Source organism: Scardinius erythrophthalmus (genome assembly GCF_964197995.2).
Source record: "Scardinius erythrophthalmus genome assembly, chromosome: 14".
NCBI classification, from domain to species: domain Eukaryota; kingdom Metazoa; phylum Chordata; class Actinopteri; order Cypriniformes; family Leuciscidae; genus Scardinius; species Scardinius erythrophthalmus.
In genome coordinates, this window is record NC_138234.1 from 22,658,299 (window position 1) to 22,676,394 (window position 18,096).

The window sequence follows — 18,096 nt, forward strand, 5'->3', positions numbered from 1 at the left end:
TCACTCTCCATAACCTTCAACCTCTCTTGAACCTGGCATTGTATACTACGAACAAATTGCTCTTGCTCATCTTGGTCACTTTGGATAGAAATGCCTGCTAAATGTATAAATGTAAATGAGATGTTGTTTTGTCTCTGCAGGTGCAGGAGGTGAGCTCTCGGTTAGGTGTGCCGGTGTCTTGTGTGTTACCGGTGAAGAACTACAGTCAGGAGCTGGAGCTGGAGCTCAACTGTGACGTCCTGCTTCTCACGGCGCTACAGCAGATGCTCAATTTTGCAGACGACTATTTTGATGATGTGGATCCTATTTAGGACAATCTTATAAAGTGCTAGTGGAGTTGTATCTCCCTTTGTAGCTGATTTAATATTATATTTATGTGTAAGCTTACTTATCTATAGAGATGTACATCTCTAGATCACCACAATAAGGCATCTTAAGATTCTGTTCTTTTGTCCATTCTGTTTCTTTAAGAATCTTACATACTCATTCAAGGTAATGATAGGAAGTGCAAACAAAGTTCTTAAGCATGTTGCATTATTGCTGTTGCTTGTTATAATTTTGTGCCACAATATGGTTTTTAGTATAATACTAATGAATGTGTAATGTGTAAGCATAAACATTTTTTTATTTCGATAAACATGAGTGATTCTGTTTGAAAGTTTTGTTCAAAAAGATTAAAATAAAAATGAACCATTTATTATACACATTTTTATGACTAAATTACTTTTACTTCTGTATAAAAAATATATTTAATAAAATATACTTTATATAATGATACAATTATAGCCTATTGGACATTTTGGAACAACTGAGTGAATAAAGCCTCTCTCAGGACATCTGCTCTGAAGGACAAAGTAGAAAAGGTTTGTGTTTGACTGGTCCTTGCTGATCAGTGAATTATGCGTCAATGAGAAACTGTGATTTGAGGTCAGATACAAATAATTTTGCATTAAAGTGAAAATCAAAATTGACAGTGCTACTCTTTAGTACAATGGTATCACAACATTCAATAACAGAAACAGTTCTGAGAAACTCCTCTAAATTTTTCCCTTTACTGAAAAACACATAAAATAAAACCTATTGCCTAAATGTACTCTCCTGATGCAGTCTCTTGCAAAGCATGCTGGGAACTATAAAGATCCACTGCCCATGTTGCGTTTCCCAAAAGCATCGTAAGTCTAGATATAGAGCCAACAATGATCTTTACGATCAACTTAGCTCAAAATGAACTAAACTGATTCATTAAAAAAACTAAAAAAAAAAACTAAATTAAGTTGTGTGTAAAAATATCTTCGATTAAATTAAGTATAATGAATTCAGTTTTACATCAAGGTGGAAAAGGAATTTTATCATAAAAACAAAAAAGATTAAAACAAACTTATTAAGCTATTTTACCTTGCTGGAGAAATCAGGTTATATCTACACAGTTATGCTTCAGTAAAACCTTGTTTTTTCAGGTTGGTTGAAATCATTTATTTCATTTCAACAAAACCAGTTATTTTAGATGTCTTTAGATTATTTTAGATGTCTTTAGAACATTAAATGAAGTATAAAAACATCAAAAGTATTGGTTTAGATTAATTAAACTCACAAAACGCGTTTGGTTAGTTACAATGACAGAGCCTGCAACTTTCTGAAAACCTAAAAGATGTCGAAAATAATTTTGTAAATTTGCATACAAGGATAAAAGGCGGCGACCGGACGTGATGACGCAAGAACTCTCGCCTGTATACGTGCGCGTTCTTGAGTGCGGTCGGAACAAGTAGAGGACGACGGTGCTTCATCGAGGGCTTTCACCAGTATTGTGTTTTCCTTTAGAAACAGGCCCGACATTCACTCTGTTACATATTTAACAACATTTCACCATGAGAAGGAAGCTGTTCGGCGCAATTGTCGCCATTTGTATCGGCTGGTTCCAAGCCGAGGCTTATACAGGTAAGGCGTCTTGTTTTTCTGTTGATCATGTAGCTCGAGAGCTAATTTTTTCGCAGGCCGGCTGTAGACATAACGTTAAACACGGCCTATACGACAAGCCGTCTGTGTTTACACTGATTTTACCTCACAGCAAAGCGAAATACAACGATGATGAACACTTGAAAGGGTTTGAAATGTTAAAAAGCCGTTTCAACCGTCGGCAAACTCGCGCACGAGCACACGCGAAATGGCTCACGCGCATCGAGCAACAGCTGAGGTTTGTAAAAGAGTTATTTTTCTCAGTGATACTCGTTTAGTCATCTCAAGTTCTCAAGCTCAAATAAAAAAAAAAGTTTATATTCTATATTAATATAAACAATTAATAAAAAAAAGCGTTAAGATGTTAGCGACAGCAATGATCATAACGGCATTAAAGCCAAAGTGTAAAACCCACCATGTGGATTTGCTGTTCTTTCATGTAAAAGAACCTTTAATCCCAACCTAGGGGGTGTTGTAACCTTCTAAGTTACACATTTCTCAAACTAAAGAGGAACTTCTCTCTGTGTATCATGCTTCTTAGTTGACGTTTAATTATTGCCAGGACTCGTCCAAATTTTGCTTGTTAAAATATAAATGCTTGTCCTTATTCCACCAGGTCTCATTTACTCCAGTGAATGATGTATTAACGGTAAGTTAAGCATCAGGCAGCCATGACAACTGGTGCAGGCTAGTTTGAGTCATGCTGTCTAGTACAGTAAAACATTAGTTAAGTGTAACCTTTAATCATAATGAAAGCTTGGGGAGGCAAAACATGTTTCGTCCAATCATTTGGCATGAAGGAGGCAGCATTTTTCATCTCTTAGTCTATCCTTGTTCAACAAAAGGCTTAGCTTAAGCTCATTATAATGTCCCATCACTGGAAATGGCACAGGAATCCATGCAAACCCACTGAACTTATTAGATATTTAACCATCGTTCACTTACAGTAATGAAAGTTTAGCAGATTAGAATTTAGTTGTAAATCATGTACTGCTAAGTTTACTTAAATATGTTAAATATCACCCCATCCTTTTAGATGCATCAGTTGGTTTGCATGATGAATGAAAATGGCAGAGTAATGAGAATGATTTTGTTTTATGGTCTGGCACCATTATAATTTGTTGAGCCCCCAACGGCAGCAGCTGATGAATGGCAGGGTCGGTAAATCCGAAACCTAATCAGCTTCATGGAGCGCTAAACACTTTAAGAGGTGCTTTTCTGCACGTAAGCATTAATATTTCCTCAAAATGACACAATTTGTGCCAGAGCAACCGATTTGCTCATGCTGTTGTTGTATTGTCTCATATTACATTTGTTATGGCCACATAACTGGGTGGTGTAGCCTAAGTCATAACTTCTCAAAATTAAAATGAGTTTCCCCTTAGTACTTGATCTTCAGCTCTGCTCAATAAATTGGGTTAAAGCGAAAGGGCAGGTATTTTAAGTTGTGTTTTTGATTGTTTTTGTGCTTGGTATGCGATTGGCAGCCATTTTAAACTTTGGGAAATGCCTAGAGAACGTGTTTGTCAGCATGTTGTGGGTGAGGATAGTCCTGTCCTTCAACTTTTTTTGAATTACTCTATCTAATCTGTGGGTGTATGCAAAAATATATGCTTTCAAAACTAGTCGCTGGGTTTCCCAAAACACTAGTTAACTAGCCTTAAAGGAATAGTTCACTTTAAAATGAAAATTATCGTTTACTCGCCCTCAAGTTGTTCAAACGTGTATAAGTTTCTTTCTTCTGCTGAACACAAAGATGATATTTTGAAGAATGTCAGTAACCAGACAGTTGATGGACCATATTGATTTCCATAGTAGGGAAAACAAAATACTTTGGAAGTCAATGGGGTCCATCAACTGTCTGGTTACTGACATTCTTCAAAATATCATCTTTGTGTTCAGCAGAAGAAAGAAATTCAGCCAGGTTTGAACAACTTGAGGGTGAGTAAATGATGACCGTGAACTATTACTTTAAAGTCAGCTTGAAATGTAAATTCATGTTAAAGAACTACTTGTGAATGATTCATCTATGTAAGTTTCGTAATTTTTTTTGATCTCAATGTTAAATCAAAATGTCATAACTTGATATTCCAGTGAAAACGACAGTCCTTAGGCTCTTTAGTCCGCGTACTGTGATTAACGTGACAGTATGAAATAATTGATCCATCGCTACTTCTATGTCATTGAAAATAAAAATGTAAAATTAAAAAGACAAACCAAGGAAAGTTAAATTGATTTTTTTTTTCTGTTTTTTCTGATGAGAAATTATAATTTGCTTTTCTGTCATACTTTGTTGTATTGAATTGAGAATTAGCGATGCTCTGATCAGGATTTCTGTAGCTGATACCGACTACTGATTTCTTGTCATCGTGATGATGGGTGGATACAGATCCTGATCATTCAAGCTTTATATATAAGGGTTATGTAAGCTCTCTGTTGAATGTCAGCATTAACCCTTATGCCTGAATTGCATTTTTAATAATTACACATTCTTTCAAGTGGCATACTTTAAAAGTAATGGCTTATAACTCTACAAAAAAAAGGTATCATCAACAGGTACATTGATATAAAACCTTTCAAATTTTAAGGAAAACAGATTTTGTTCATGTTTGGACTCGAGGTTCTTATGTTACTGAGAAAATCCAGAAAAAAAGTGATGCGTAGTAAAAAAAGCCTCAGTCAGTTTATGCTTCTTTGTAATGCATGCTTTAGTTAAATTGTGTGGTCTCATGGTACTACAGGAAAGATATCTATTGGTTAGCTTCTATGATAATCTCCCAGAGGCCATCAGAATGAGTTGAGTCGATGGCAAATGGTGCTTTTTATTCAATTTTCTTTCTTAATGTCCCTTGTGCATTTGGAAATCTTAAAAGCCTTGTGGTTAAACAGTTATGACATGCTGTGTAGTTTAATACCTTTTATAGGGAAGGATATCCCACATTTATCAGCATTCAATCAGGGGCTTGAGCCAAGAAACTATGATGATGAAACACGTGACTTTAGGTCAGTATTTTTTTTTCTGCCAATTAATCCACATGTCGGCTTGTGAGAAGGTGACCTTATTGACTTGTTTACTAGAACAGGTTAAGTTAATTATCTAGTAGTGGCAGACTTTGTACCAAGTAATACTTTTGCACTTTACCGTTCTCCTTGTTTGGAGTTATTTACAATTTAGGCTTGAAATATTTAGTCAATATGCTTGTCTTATGGTAACATTAAATCTAAGCACATATATATGCTTAAATTCCTTTTAGAGCTTGTTTATGAGTAGTTTTGGATTTGTGTCTACTCTGGTCCACTTAATGTTGGTGACCTTTCATGATGGTCAAATGAATGAAGCCTGTTCTCCTTTCAAAGGGCATATGTTATTTCAGGCTTAAGGCATGTGTGGAGTCCCACTGGTCTGCATGTAATGTGGATTGTGGACATCTACCCTTTTTACCCCTCCCTTGCTAACTCACGAAAACATTCCTCCCTCAGCAATGGACAAAAAGGGAGCAGTACCTTACTCTTGTTTCAAAACCAAACACACTGAAAACATGTGCTTCACTGCAGGAGGCAACTACAGGTCTGAGGCTGATCTCAGTGTTCTTTTCATTGATGTGGAGGGTTGTTGTTCAAGCCGCTACGCACGTACTTCCATGTCGTTCGGGGTGTGTATTGTTCCAAGGTGATCAGACGAATTATGTTGAAATTCTCCATGGGGGATTAGCACAGTACAACCTTGTTTTTCTCCCGAGTACATGCTTCGAGTCTACATGAATGGCACAATGGTTCAGGGTTCAAAAGAAAGTTGTTTTTAGGTTCATTTATCATTTACACTGGTTATGTCAATTCTGACGACCCTCCTTCTGACACACTGGCCAACCAGAAAAAATATCAGCTAATATTTCAGCTTTAGCGATTTAACGGTCGACCGCAATCATATGACAAGTCTTAAAGGAATAGCCTATTTAGCTCAAATTAAAATCACCATCATGTCATTCCAAACTTGTATGACTTTCTTTTCAGTTATTTTTTTTTTCTTTCTTTCTTTTCCATACAGTAAAATTCAGATGGGTCCAATGTAGGGCTGTGTTGAAAAAATCGATTCACCAATTCTGAATCGATTTTCATATTAATTTCTAAAGATCGATTAGTAACTCAGAGGATCGATTTAATAATAGGCCTACATTTTCCCCGTGAACTTTAACTTGCCGCGTCATTGAATTCACGCATGCGCGCGAGGTGGAAGGACATTAAAACAACGAACATGGCGGTCAGTAACGTTAAGTAAGCGGTTGCTTTGAAAACTCCAGAAACGCTCAAAGCTGCGTTCTGGCACAATTTCTGGTTCAGAAGCAATGCAGAGAACGAGCTTGACAAAAGCAAAGCAATTTGCAAAGCCTGCCCCGGCCGCGCGCGCGCTCACCTTCACCGTCTTCAAACAACACGAGCGCTGTCTTGCTCTCTCTCCCTCGCGCATATTAATCAAAATAAATTGACACGATGGTGTCGAAAAAAAAAAACCTATCCAGTGATGAAATGTTTTCTTTGTTGTCAAATCTTGTGCGATATCCTAAACTGCCTAGATAATTACCATAGAGATAACTACACAACGCGTGGCGTACACGTCCGATTCGCGAACTTTCAATTTAATGAATGGTTTAAACAACTGATCTGTCCAACACTGAACTCACGAGACGTCTGAATTGGTGTATAAAAAAAATCTGTAACACTTTACAATAATGTTCTATTTATTAAACTATTTAACTACATTAGTTAACATTTACTATTACTAAACTGCACTTCTACAACATTGTTAATTTCAACATTTAGGCTATAGCCTTCATTGTTGAAATCAAAAGTTGTACAGTATTTGTTAACATAGTTAATGCACTGTGAAGTAACATTACCAAACAATGAACAGCTGTTTTTATAAACTAAGATAAACAAAGATTAATAAATACAGTAACAAAAGTATTGCTCATGGTAAGTTCATGTTAGTTAATATGTTAACAATTCAAACCATATCCTAAAGTTACAAACAAATAATGTACTCTAATTTAAATAATACTCTGATGTTTAAATCATTTAAAATGAGAATGTAAGTGTGCTCACCCCATTTTTGTTTGTAAGAAAAAATTAGATTAGATTTCATATCGCACTATATATCGCAGAAAAATAAAATATCGCAATGTAATTTTTTCCCAATATCGTGCAGCCCTAATTCTTAATGTCATTTTTAATAATACATCAGGTTCGCGTCTAAATAATCGGTCTACTGCTGCTGATATACCTCTGCGTCCTCTGTCGTCTACACCAGTGCAAGTTTGTGAAAGCAGTTGTATCAACACTCTGGAAGGGGGATTGTTCTTTACAACCATCAATACTCCATTAATTTGCAGTTGAATGTCTATAATAATAGTATCAATATGTTGCATAACTACAGTCCTGTAATTCAAGTAACAGCTGGAAAAAAATGCTTTTTTCAAAAACACTTATTTAAATCCCGAAGATCGGATCGGATCGGATCGAATCGAATAATGATAATCGATTCAAGATCTTGAGAATCGGAATCGAATCGATTCTTGAAATTTGAATCGAAACCCAGCCCTAGTCCAATGTTGTTTTGGTCAAAAGCCGTTGAAACATTAGTCATACAGGTTTGGAATGGCATAATGGTGAGTAAATAGTGACAGAATTTCCATTGTTTCGTGAACTCTCCCTTTAAGCCCCGGCAGTCACAAGTAATCACCATTACTTCATACCTTTATTTCATGTGAATTATTCTAATTTCATTTTTCACTGCATTTCTTGATACGCTAAGCTTTGTTTTATGCATGCTTCAACTCATTGTCTTTTTAAAATGCTTCTAATGTTCTTCATTTGGGTTTTGCTATCATGAAGTGTTGAAGTCTTGCACCATGATGCTCAATCCAATTTGTTTCTTATGTATGCCTTCTTTATGTCTTCCATTCTAACATTTTCTCTCTTTTTCTGTTTCTTTTCTGCCTGCCTGCCTGCTAATCATTATTCATATCATCTCAATGAACGGTCCACTTTAAATCCAATTTCCCCCCATCACTCGTCAAATGTCCAGCGAGCTTCATAAAATCACCATTGTCTCAGATGAAACTCATAGAAGACAGTGCCGAGCTGGATTGTGAGGTCATAGGGAACCCCATCCCTGAAGTTCAGTGGTGGTTCATTGAGGGCGAGGAGCCAGATGAAACAGTCACTCAGCTGTTTGACGGTGCAAGAGAGGATCGTGTACGCATCAACGCCACCTATATTCACCATGCCACCAGCACGCTCGTCCTTACCAACCTAATGCTCAACGACACGGGCATTTACGAGTGCCGCGCCTCAAACGACCCTGACCGCAACGACCTCAGGACCCCGCCCAAAGTCAAGTGGATCCGCTCACAAGCGAACGTTATAGTGTTTGAACGTGAGTTATGTTGTGGAAACGAGGCGTCTCCACTAGTGTAGAGGAGGAAGTCCCGTAGATTCAGACTCTCCCTTACCTTACCCTCCCTTGCCGCCCTCCCATACCAGGTCACATGACTTCTACTCTAGCACCGTCTGTTTTGTCATAGTAATCTGATGCCATATCAGTGCCTAGAGCTTGTGAGATGAAGTTGAACCTTTTAAAGAAATGGCATTGATCAGTTAACGTTACTATCAGTCAGAAGGTGTAAAACGCACTAATTTGCATGCCTTTCTGAAAAAGGGCTCTCATTATGTCTCATTAATGTGGCTTGCTTTTAGTAAACTTCTAAAAGGCTCTTTATATGTCTGACTTAACCCTTTTGGTGGTTTTAGAGCACTTTAGCACACTGCATTGCCCACCTAGTGCTTTTCCTCAACAGGATTTCATAAGCTCATGTTCTCCAAACCATTTGCTGGTTGGTATAATTTTGTTCCCTCTTCCCATCTATTTTCGCTTGCAAACTGCTCAATGTTTCCCAGGCTCACAGCTAAAATGTACCTTCACTTCTCCTTTGGTAGTGCGCAATGTGCCTTTCGGTGCACATTGTGGTGAACATCTTGTCAGCAATGTTCCGATTTGTTCCGTCATGTCCAAAAATGTCATTTTTTTACAGTACCACAGCGAATCCAGAGGTTGGTGGACTCATTTTAAAGGATAATCAACAATGAATACTTGGTTTCCTGGATTTCTTTTCCATTATACAGTCAAGATGTTATGAAAGCTGGCGGAAAGTATAGTTGTGTAACTTTTGCTTTTATCTTGGCAGATCCAGACATCATGACCAATCCAACGGTGGTGAGCAACCTGACTTCTGCAACTCTCAGCTGCAACCTTACCAACCCCCCTTCTCCCATCAGTGGCCACCACTGGACCCTGAATGGCAAGATCATTAAAGAGTCAAAAAGTGACAGCAGCGCTTACACTGAATACCGGTATGTTCCTCAACCACATGTAAATAATTGTGACTAAAGAAGAGGTAAATTTAGAACTTTGCTCTTTTGGTAGTGATCAGCTTTGCACATTGTGTTTAACCATCAATCCAGGTCCATTTAAATATTGTGCAGCTTCTCTGTTTGCCTCTGTCTTCTCTGTTCTGTTAAGAGCCTCCGGCACTCCATACTAGCTGACCTTAATTCCCATTAGAGCTGCTGGGTCGGAAAAATATCCATGGGGATGCCTGAGCAGTGTACTGGAAAAGCTGTTTACTTTATTGTTCATATTTGCTTTACTGTACTGTCCTCCCCTTCACCTTTATTGCTGTGGTGGTGTTGTTATATTGGCTCCCCATTGGCATATAAAACAGTAACTTTAATTCTGGTTTTGATTTGTGGGTCTCATTGCTTGTTTTTCTCTCTTTGGTAGAATTGAAAAGATTGATTACCACCATGCTGGAATATATGAATGCGTCTTCCTGTCAGTGCCTCCGGTTAATTCAAGCATTGAAGTTAAAGGTAAGAGAATTTGATGATGTTGCTGCTGCTGTATTTTTAGTGTTTGTGTTCATCACCCATAATTATGCTCTTCCTGTTAGCTCCCCCACATGTAGCGGCCTACAAACTCTCTGAAAGTGCTAATGAGAAGGACAAGGCTGCCCTAGTATGTGTGAGCTATGGATACCCCCTGCCTACTGACTGGAGTTGGTACAAGCTCGGTGAAGGTGAAGGTGCAAAGGTAAAGAAAGACTTTACTAAACCGTGGTAATAACATGAGATTGGTACCTGTCCATAGAGTTTGAAGGTTGGTTAAGGTTGCAAAGTTGTTACTTGGCATAACGCACTTGCTATTGATTTACATAGCAGTAATGTCTATCCGTTTATGGCATAGTTAACTCTAAACTAAAAGATCAACTTCAAGCTTGCAAGCTTTTCCACAGATGTTGGATATTATGACATTTGCTATTGTTATTGTAATACTACATTTAATATTACAATGCTTTAATAATAATAGTAAATATACTTCGTTGTTATAATAATATTAACTATAGTAATAGAATTGTTACAGTATTATCCAATTTATGGTGATAATAATGTTACTAATAAAATTTCTGGTTGTACTAGTAGTTATATTAATAGAATTTTAATATTATATCCAATTTGTGTGTTTTGCGCATTATTTTACTCATTCCCGCAGATTTTGTGCTCGCACCCAAAATGCACGCACACATAAAGCCACCTCTCAGTACTAAATTGAGTTTTTTTTCGCTGCTTATTGCATTTAAACAGTCAAATACGCACAAAATAATGTCAGAATGCCTGTCTTGGTGAGTATTCACGTAAACACAGTTGTGAATTTTAAGTCTAAAATTCTGAACTTTAAATTTAAGGCCTTAAAGTCTTAAAACCGGACAGATTTTCATCCTAGGTCTTAAATTTCATTTAGTCAGGTCTTAAAAAGTGTTTACCCTCGTTCATTTCCAGAAACGCTGGCCGCAGAAAGTTATTACAAAGTAGCAAAAAGTTGTAGCCTACGAAGCGGACCTCTAGCAGGGGTCTCCAACACGTCGCTCGTGTGCTCCAATAGCTCGTGGCTTGATATGAGCTAAATCGCCAGAGGCCGTTCACATATCGCGTCTTTTGCGCGCTCAAGTTTGTTCAAATGTAGGCGCGGCAAGCGCGCTCATAATTCAAGCGACGCGCTAATTTTTTTTATCAGGTGCAACAAGATGAAAAAAACTAAACTTTTCAGAATGCCGCAAACGCACCGCAGGTCATGTGACAGGAACCAACCAATCACCCCTTTCCATAACATTGAAAGCTCAGTCAACATGAAGGATGGGTGTGCACCCAAACACTACTAATAAATATAAGCTAATGTATAAATATCAGTTATCTTTTTTTTTTTAAATTATTTAAAGGCTGAAATAGGAGGTTTATCTTTGTATAAAATCTTTTTTGTCAACTTTATTTGAACTTGTTCATATTAGTAGATAACGTTGCAAGACACTCTTTTAAAATCTGGCCATCATTTTTAATGGTATTTTAATGTTCACGTAAACAGTGCTTATTGATTCTAATCAATTTGTTATTTGCTGTTTTTCGACATAAAACTTGAATTGACTTCATTCTGTATTATTAGCACTTTTTGAACAGGATTCTGTGATAACGGTGATCATTTTGGTCACTTTAAACATCTCATCACTTCCTCTCTAGTTATGATCAACTGTGATCAACTAAAATCAACAATAATTGTGTTTTTAAAGTATAATATGCAAAAGTACAATTTTCTATAAAAAAAAAATCTACCTCTCCCTCTCTCACACACACACATCAGATAATCCTAGATAGATAGAAAGATAGATACTCTAATGATCCCGAGGTAACTATCTATCTAACTTGGATAATGCGTCGTGTAGGTCTTAAATTTCAATCTTTTTGATCTTAAATGTCTTAAAAAGGTCTTAAATTTGACTTACAGAAACCTGTAGAAACCCTGTAAGAATATCTATATGGCACCGTGGTTTTTCCATATACCATGGTTTTTCTCCAAGGTATCGATGTCAATTTCGGCTAGTAACTTTGGAAAACCACTAGCCACAGTGGCTGGCGAGCAAAAAAAAGTTAGTCAAGCCCTGATCATAATTATTAGTAGTATTATTATAGTAGTTGTATTAATATAATTCACAAATAGTATTCTACTCAAGTTAAAGTAATTGTAACATTTGCCGTTTTGTACACTGTAATGGATTATAAGATAACAAACGGGTACGATTTTAAAACGGTATCTCTTATCCCCGTAGTTATTTATGTGAAATGCCATGTAATAAGTGGTATGACTGTACCGTATCCCTTAAATATCTGTCTAGTTTGAACTTGCCACTTGCTAGCAACTGCTTTTTCTGCGGAAGCTTTTAGGGCTGGAACAATAAATCGACACATCAGGCGATTCTGGGTCGATGTTTGAGACTTTCAGTATGCATTGCGATTCTCCCTCCAATCGATTCTGAACTCAGTTTTTTAATTTAGTTAAGGATTTTTGAACCAATTCCTGCAGCCTTAATAACATGATAGTTTTGTGTCTTCAACACACAGCAACCCATTTTCAATGGAACTGAAAAGTATGAGATCAAGAACACCCCCAACAAGACCACGCTGTACGTAAAAGATCTGAGCATTGATGTGGACATGGGCATCTATGAGTGCCTCGGCACCAGTGATGCGGGAAAAGCCCAGGCTAAGATTACGCTGCGTGTGCGCAGCCAGCTGGCCGCCCTGTGGCCGTTCCTCGGCATTGTCGCTGAGGTCATCATCCTCGTCACCATCATCTTCATCTACGAGAAGAAGAGAAAGCCCGACGAGATCACCGACGGTATGTGACGGAACCATTTACCTCATAATTGTTTCACTTTCCATTTTCGTGAATGTACAAATGATCAGTGGATGTAATTTTACATTTTTGTTTATGAATTCGTAATGGCGCAAGATCCTATTTCAGTTTGATTTTGTATGTTTATTTGATTTGGCTGTAGTGTGTGGCTGTGCCTCAGCTGAGTCTATTTTTATGATTTACGTTGTTTATTTCTCTGTTCGCTGCTGCTTTTACGTTGTGGTAAGTGCTCAACTGCATGTCAGACTGAAGTGGATTTTGCTTAAACGAGTGGTTTTGGGAGTTTGAATGCTCTCGCTGAAAGCCTGAAAAGTACAACTCTTTCACTGGCAGTTTGTCTTAAATAAGATGATAAAATGAACCAGATTCCTCACACTTAGTTTTAAGAAAAGCAACTTTATTGGTTCTCCCGTAGCCAGTGAAAGCGTTTAGCTGAGTCTGACACATTGCAGTTCAGAATGGGTTTTAAATGCCAAGGTATTATGCATAATTACATAATGACATTTCAGATGGATCATGTTATATTGCCTTGCATGCTCTCTGCATCCATCTTCTCATTGCATGATATTCTTCAGCGACTTCCTCTGCGTCTCATTTGTTTATGAGAGGCAGCACCCATATGGCAACAAGGGTGGCAAAATATATAATCCCAACTTTATTACTTTTACTGTTTTTGTCATTCTGAGTGTTTTCTGCATGAAAACCTGGGAAAATGGGTTGTTTTTTTTACACTCTGATTCGGTTTTTAAAAGAATGTTTTTTGGGTGTCAACTCGCATCTTATTTGATGGTCTAACTGTCTGAAGCACAACCTTGCCAGTAGCTGTAATATTTTACTAAATAGTCAAACCTCCTAAAAATGCATATTTATAATTTTATTTTACATATTAAATATAGATTTATAATATACACCATTTACTTTATTAATGTATTACCTGTTTTAAACAAGTGTTTATAGTGACTTTAAATTACAACAAACTACATATATTATAATATTTTACATATTAATAATGTACACTATATACTTAAGTTGAATTTAATGTTTTTAAAACTAATTTAATGACTTCAAACACCCTTAAAATGCTTATTTATATAAATTATATTTATGTATACATGTGTATATGATATATACTATTCACAATATTATTGAATTTTATCTTTATAAAACAGGGATTTAATGCATGCAGTTAAAGGGCAGTTTGAAGTAAAAAAAAAAAAAAAAGCTAAAATACAATAATATTGTATATATTATATACATTATATGTAAAAAATGTTCCCCACAAAATGCATGGGATTTTTTTTTTTTTTTTTTTTGTAAATATACATTTTTATTGTGACTAATCACAAATGTATTCGATGGATGGATGGTCATTTGTTAAAAAAAAGTACACTATTTACTTAAGTTGAATTGAATGTTTTTAAAACTAATTTAATGACTTTAAACACCCTTAAAATGCTTATTTATATAAATTATATTTATGTATACATGTGTATATGATATATACTATTCACAATATTATTGAATTATCTTTATAAAACAGCGATTTAATGCATGCAGTTTGAAGTAAAAAAAAAAAAGCTAAAATACAATAATATTGTATATATTATATACATTTATTATATGTAAAAAATGTTCCCCACAAAATGCATGGATTTTTTTTTTTTTTTTTTTTTTTTTTTTGTAAATATACACTTTTATTGTGACTAATCACAAATGTATTCGATGGATGGATGGTCATTTGTTAAAAAAAAAGTATCACATCACATGCGTGTCAGAGGCAGGTCATTTTTCAGTAGTTGTTTTTCAATATGAAGGTTTCTGGTCGATTTACTGCCCTCAGAAGTCCAGTGCAGGAGTTTACAAATGTGATATAATGCTGTTCGAGAGCCTTCATCATGATTGATGCAGAAAAGAAGCCATGTTTTCCTCAACATTACATGTGTTGGTGAGGTTGTGCTACAAACAAATGATTCTCGATTGGAAACGTTTGTTCTTGGGTTGAAAGCCACTAAACGTATCCTTTCAATCCAACATCAGACTGCATGGTTAATGTAAATGCATTATTCTGCATGAATCATCATTAGTAGTGCTGTAACGAGAGCCATAGCTGTGTTTAGACGACGTGTACAGGTTTTGCAGTAGAAATAACCAAATGAGGAATATAAACGAGGTTTGCCAGTCCCCGGATCACATTACTCATTAGGCGCTCTGCTTTTAAACTTGCGGTTTGCACCGTTTTGAGGCTGTCAAACTAGAGCTTAGACAAGCTACTGCAACTGTTCTAGTAGGCCGTAGTCTTTTACATGCTTAATGTTGTAAAATGAGTGTTTAACGCTTTTCTTTTTCTTTCCATGTCTTCCTGCTTCCTGTAGATGACGACTCAGGAGCTGCACCGCTGTAAGTGTTTTGTAATATTTGTGATGAGAGATTGAAGTGCAGTTCAGTCGAAGGAACTTCAAGGCCATGTTGAAGTGTAGACTTGCCCCTCGATGTGCTTCTAGCTCAGGACGTTCACATGCACATCAAAGAGGGATCTGACATAATAGAGTTGCCGTGTTTTACAGGAAGAGCAACGCAGCCAACCACAAGGACAAAAACGTCCGGCAAAGAAACTCCAACTGAGAGGAGGAGAAAAGGTATTATTCTTCAAGTGTTCATTTAGAAATTCAATAAATGTATACATTTAATCTAATCAAACCTAAACTATATAAAGTTTTGTTGACTTTTTTTAATGTGTAAGATTTTTTTTTTTTTTATAAAATTATATTATGGACTTGTTCATAAATTCATTATAAAATATAAACTAATTCTGTATTAAATTATTTTATGCATTTAATATAGAAATGATTTTTTTTAGTGAATTTTATTAGTTTTATACATGTATCTTCGTAAATGTAATTTAAACTAATAAAACATTTATTTTCTTTATTGTAAATATTTTGATCATAGAAACAATTATTTTATTATTTTATTAAAATTATTGTTGTCTTTTTTACTTTTTAAAAAAATATATAAAGTAATTTTATGATTTTTATCAATTAATGAAAAACATCTGTAATGGAATATAAAGATACAAATTAAAAAAATAAATTATAAATGTATAATAAATGATAGTTTATGCATATTAACATTTATTAGTTTAATGTTTTATTTAATGTGCGTGTGTTTTATTTACACACACACACACACTGAATATATATACTACAATTTATATATATATATAATTTTTTTTTTTTTTTTTTTTTTTTTTTTTTTTAAGATATGAACTATAATCAGGTTTTGTTGCTGATTTGTCTTTTGTTTGTTTCAGGTGTCTTGACTACTGCTGAAGACATGCAGAGTATTTTGGTCGAGTAGCACATTATAGTGCACCCTGCGGTTCCTTAACCTTCTGCTTGAGTGTAAATGTCTGAGATATTAATTGGTCTCCTTTTACTTTTATTCGTATCTGTAATGTGCTGCCAGCAGATGTTTTTAAAGTGGTTCTGGGGGGGGAGGGGGGAACTTGCATGATTGTATTCGTGTTGTAGAAGTGTTTAGTGAAAATCTCTTAATATGGGAATTAACTTTTTTTTTTTTTGTCCCTCCCCCCCCGTCTTCCTGGCTTCTTTCACTGTCCTCCACGAGTGTATGCACCGCGACTTTCTGAAACATCTACCGAGTGTGAAATCTGATCACTGTTCAGCATGATAATTCGATGTTCAGTGTGTACAGATTGCTGAAACAACCATTACTCTTTCAATTTCTCTTTTGGCAGTCATTTTCCTAAGCCTTAATGTTCAACCACTTTATTGTACATGCTGTTTTTCATTAAAATAATTTAAATTAACAACTTTTATGTGCAGCACTCTTGATGCTGCTACATAATAAAGTGCACTGTTCATGTGGATGGTCAAATGACACTTTTTGTCTGGCTATCAGTTTTCCGTTTAATGTCTAACAAGCTTATTTTCAAGTTGCTTGGATGGTTTCCAATGTTGAATTTAAGGGTTCCTCCTGCCATTTAAACCCATAAGGACCAAGTGCTAGTGCAGTGTTCCTCGGATAATCTGTTATAAATTGTTTCCCAAATTCTAACAGAGGACAGTTACATATATTTTTTAGGTTAAGTCAGTGAAGTTGGGATTTTAGTCAAGGCTTGTTTCGTTGCTTAAATTAGACTTTCCTATATAGACAGTCATACTTGCATTGTGAGACATTGTGAAGTATAGTGTCTGGATGTGAGCCATGGAAGTGTATAAATTATTTTGCCTTAGCTTCGTAGGAAATACACTGTCTACTGTACTGACTTGCACAATCTGAATAAAGAGTTGATTTTAACTTTGTCTTTTGAATATTGCTTTGTTTATGTGAAGTGATTTACTGTAAGAACCATAAGAGATGCAGCAGTACTGAAGAATCCGCGTGTTCTTTGAGCCGCCAGAAGGGGGCGTCGTTTACTCATTTGCTTCAGTTGTAGGGAGCGGCTCTACGTGACAAAGCTCACAGCATCGTTATATTGGAGACAAGAAGCCTTCATTTAAACCTTCACGTGCTTTAACAATAGTCACCAATATTATTACAACTATTCATAGCAATTAATGTACATATCCCCAAACTATCGCTAAAGCTTTGGAGAGCAATGCATTTTGGTCGTCCAGCAGATCTAAGGCATCTTTAATGAACATGTATATAATTTTCAATTAAAGGTGCCTTTTGTCAAATATCTAGGTGGTAGAAACAAAAACGTCTCAATTAAGACATTATATTAAAGTAGTTCGGCATTTCTTACTATTTCATTAAAAAGCAATGGAGCTATTTTGAGAATCTCATTCGAAATAGCCTACTTGGAAAAACCTGGAAAAAAAAGACATTTGACAAAGTGATGACATGAATTAAATTAAAAAGGACACAGAGAAAACATTTTGACGACACTTTTTGTTAAGGTCAAATGGAACCTATAAGATATTATTCATGATTAAAAATAATTTATTTGGTCACAAACCTGACATTTTAATCAAATATATAAAATATGATACTGTTTTTCAAATAGCCTATGCATGAAACCAAGACAAATACATTTCCTCGTTCTTATTTCAGGCATCCTCTTTTTTATTTATTTATTATTTTTTTAAAGAAATGTGCAAATGGATAATGCATTTCCACCATAGGCTACTAACCTACATTTGTATATGTAAAGAAACGCACAATGAAGCGCATTTCGGCCCATTTCCAACTAATTTCTCCTTGACATAGTTGAATTGATGCCTGTGTACACAGAGCTTGCGATGCGTTTCCAGGTAAGGGAGTGAACGCTTGCAGCCATAGCAACGCTCCTGGTGTAGTTGTGTCTGGTGACACTGGGA

The 18,096-nt window shown here is 35.9% G+C and overlaps 2 protein-coding genes across 6 annotated transcripts in view; both read left to right on the forward strand.

Annotated features, from left to right (window-relative positions):
* LOC308701739 (interferon-induced protein 44-like) overlaps window positions 1-708 on the forward strand; it is a 226,867-nt gene extending 226,159 nt beyond the window's left edge. For all 4 annotated transcript variants that reach the window (XM_081384162.1, XM_081384165.1, XM_081384163.1 and 1 more), the window contains one exon: window positions 141-708. In XM_081384162.1, coding sequence (XP_081240288.1) covers window positions 141-311 — 171 coding nt within the window. In that variant the 3' untranslated portion in view covers window positions 312-708. The remainder of the gene's footprint in view (window positions 1-140) is intronic.
* A 965-nt stretch (window positions 709-1,673) lies between these two features.
* bsg (basigin) lies at window positions 1,674-17,076 on the forward strand. Of its 2 annotated transcripts, XM_081384110.1 has the most exons (9): window positions 1,738-1,935; window positions 8,036-8,386; window positions 9,195-9,360; window positions 9,791-9,879; window positions 9,960-10,099; window positions 12,457-12,733; window positions 15,124-15,148; window positions 15,316-15,387; window positions 16,062-17,076. In XM_081384110.1, the coding sequence occupies exons 1-8, from the start codon at window positions 1,866-1,868 to the stop codon at window positions 15,371-15,373; spliced, it is 1,176 nt and encodes a 391-aa protein (XP_081240236.1). In that variant the 5' UTR covers window positions 1,738-1,865; the 3' UTR covers window positions 15,374-15,387; window positions 16,062-17,076. The 2 variants fall into 2 exon arrangements, with proteins under 2 accessions (XP_081240235.1, XP_081240236.1); XM_081384109.1 differs by lacking the exon at window positions 8,036-8,386 and having other exon boundaries at window positions 1,674-1,935.
* The last annotated feature ends 1,020 nt before the right edge of the window (window positions 17,077-18,096 follow it).

Coding starts and splice junctions, on each gene's coding strand:
- bsg (XM_081384110.1), top strand. CDS start 1,866: ATGAGAAGGAAGCTGTTCGGCGCAATTGTCGCCATTTGTATCGGCTGG. Junction 1,936..8,035: donor CCAAGCCGAGGCTTATACAG/GTAAGGCGTCTT, acceptor TCAAATGTCCAG/CGAGCTTCATAAAATCACCA. Junction 10,100..12,456: donor GTGAAGGTGAAGGTGCAAAG/GTAAAGAAAGAC, acceptor TTCAACACACAG/CAACCCATTTTCAATGGAAC.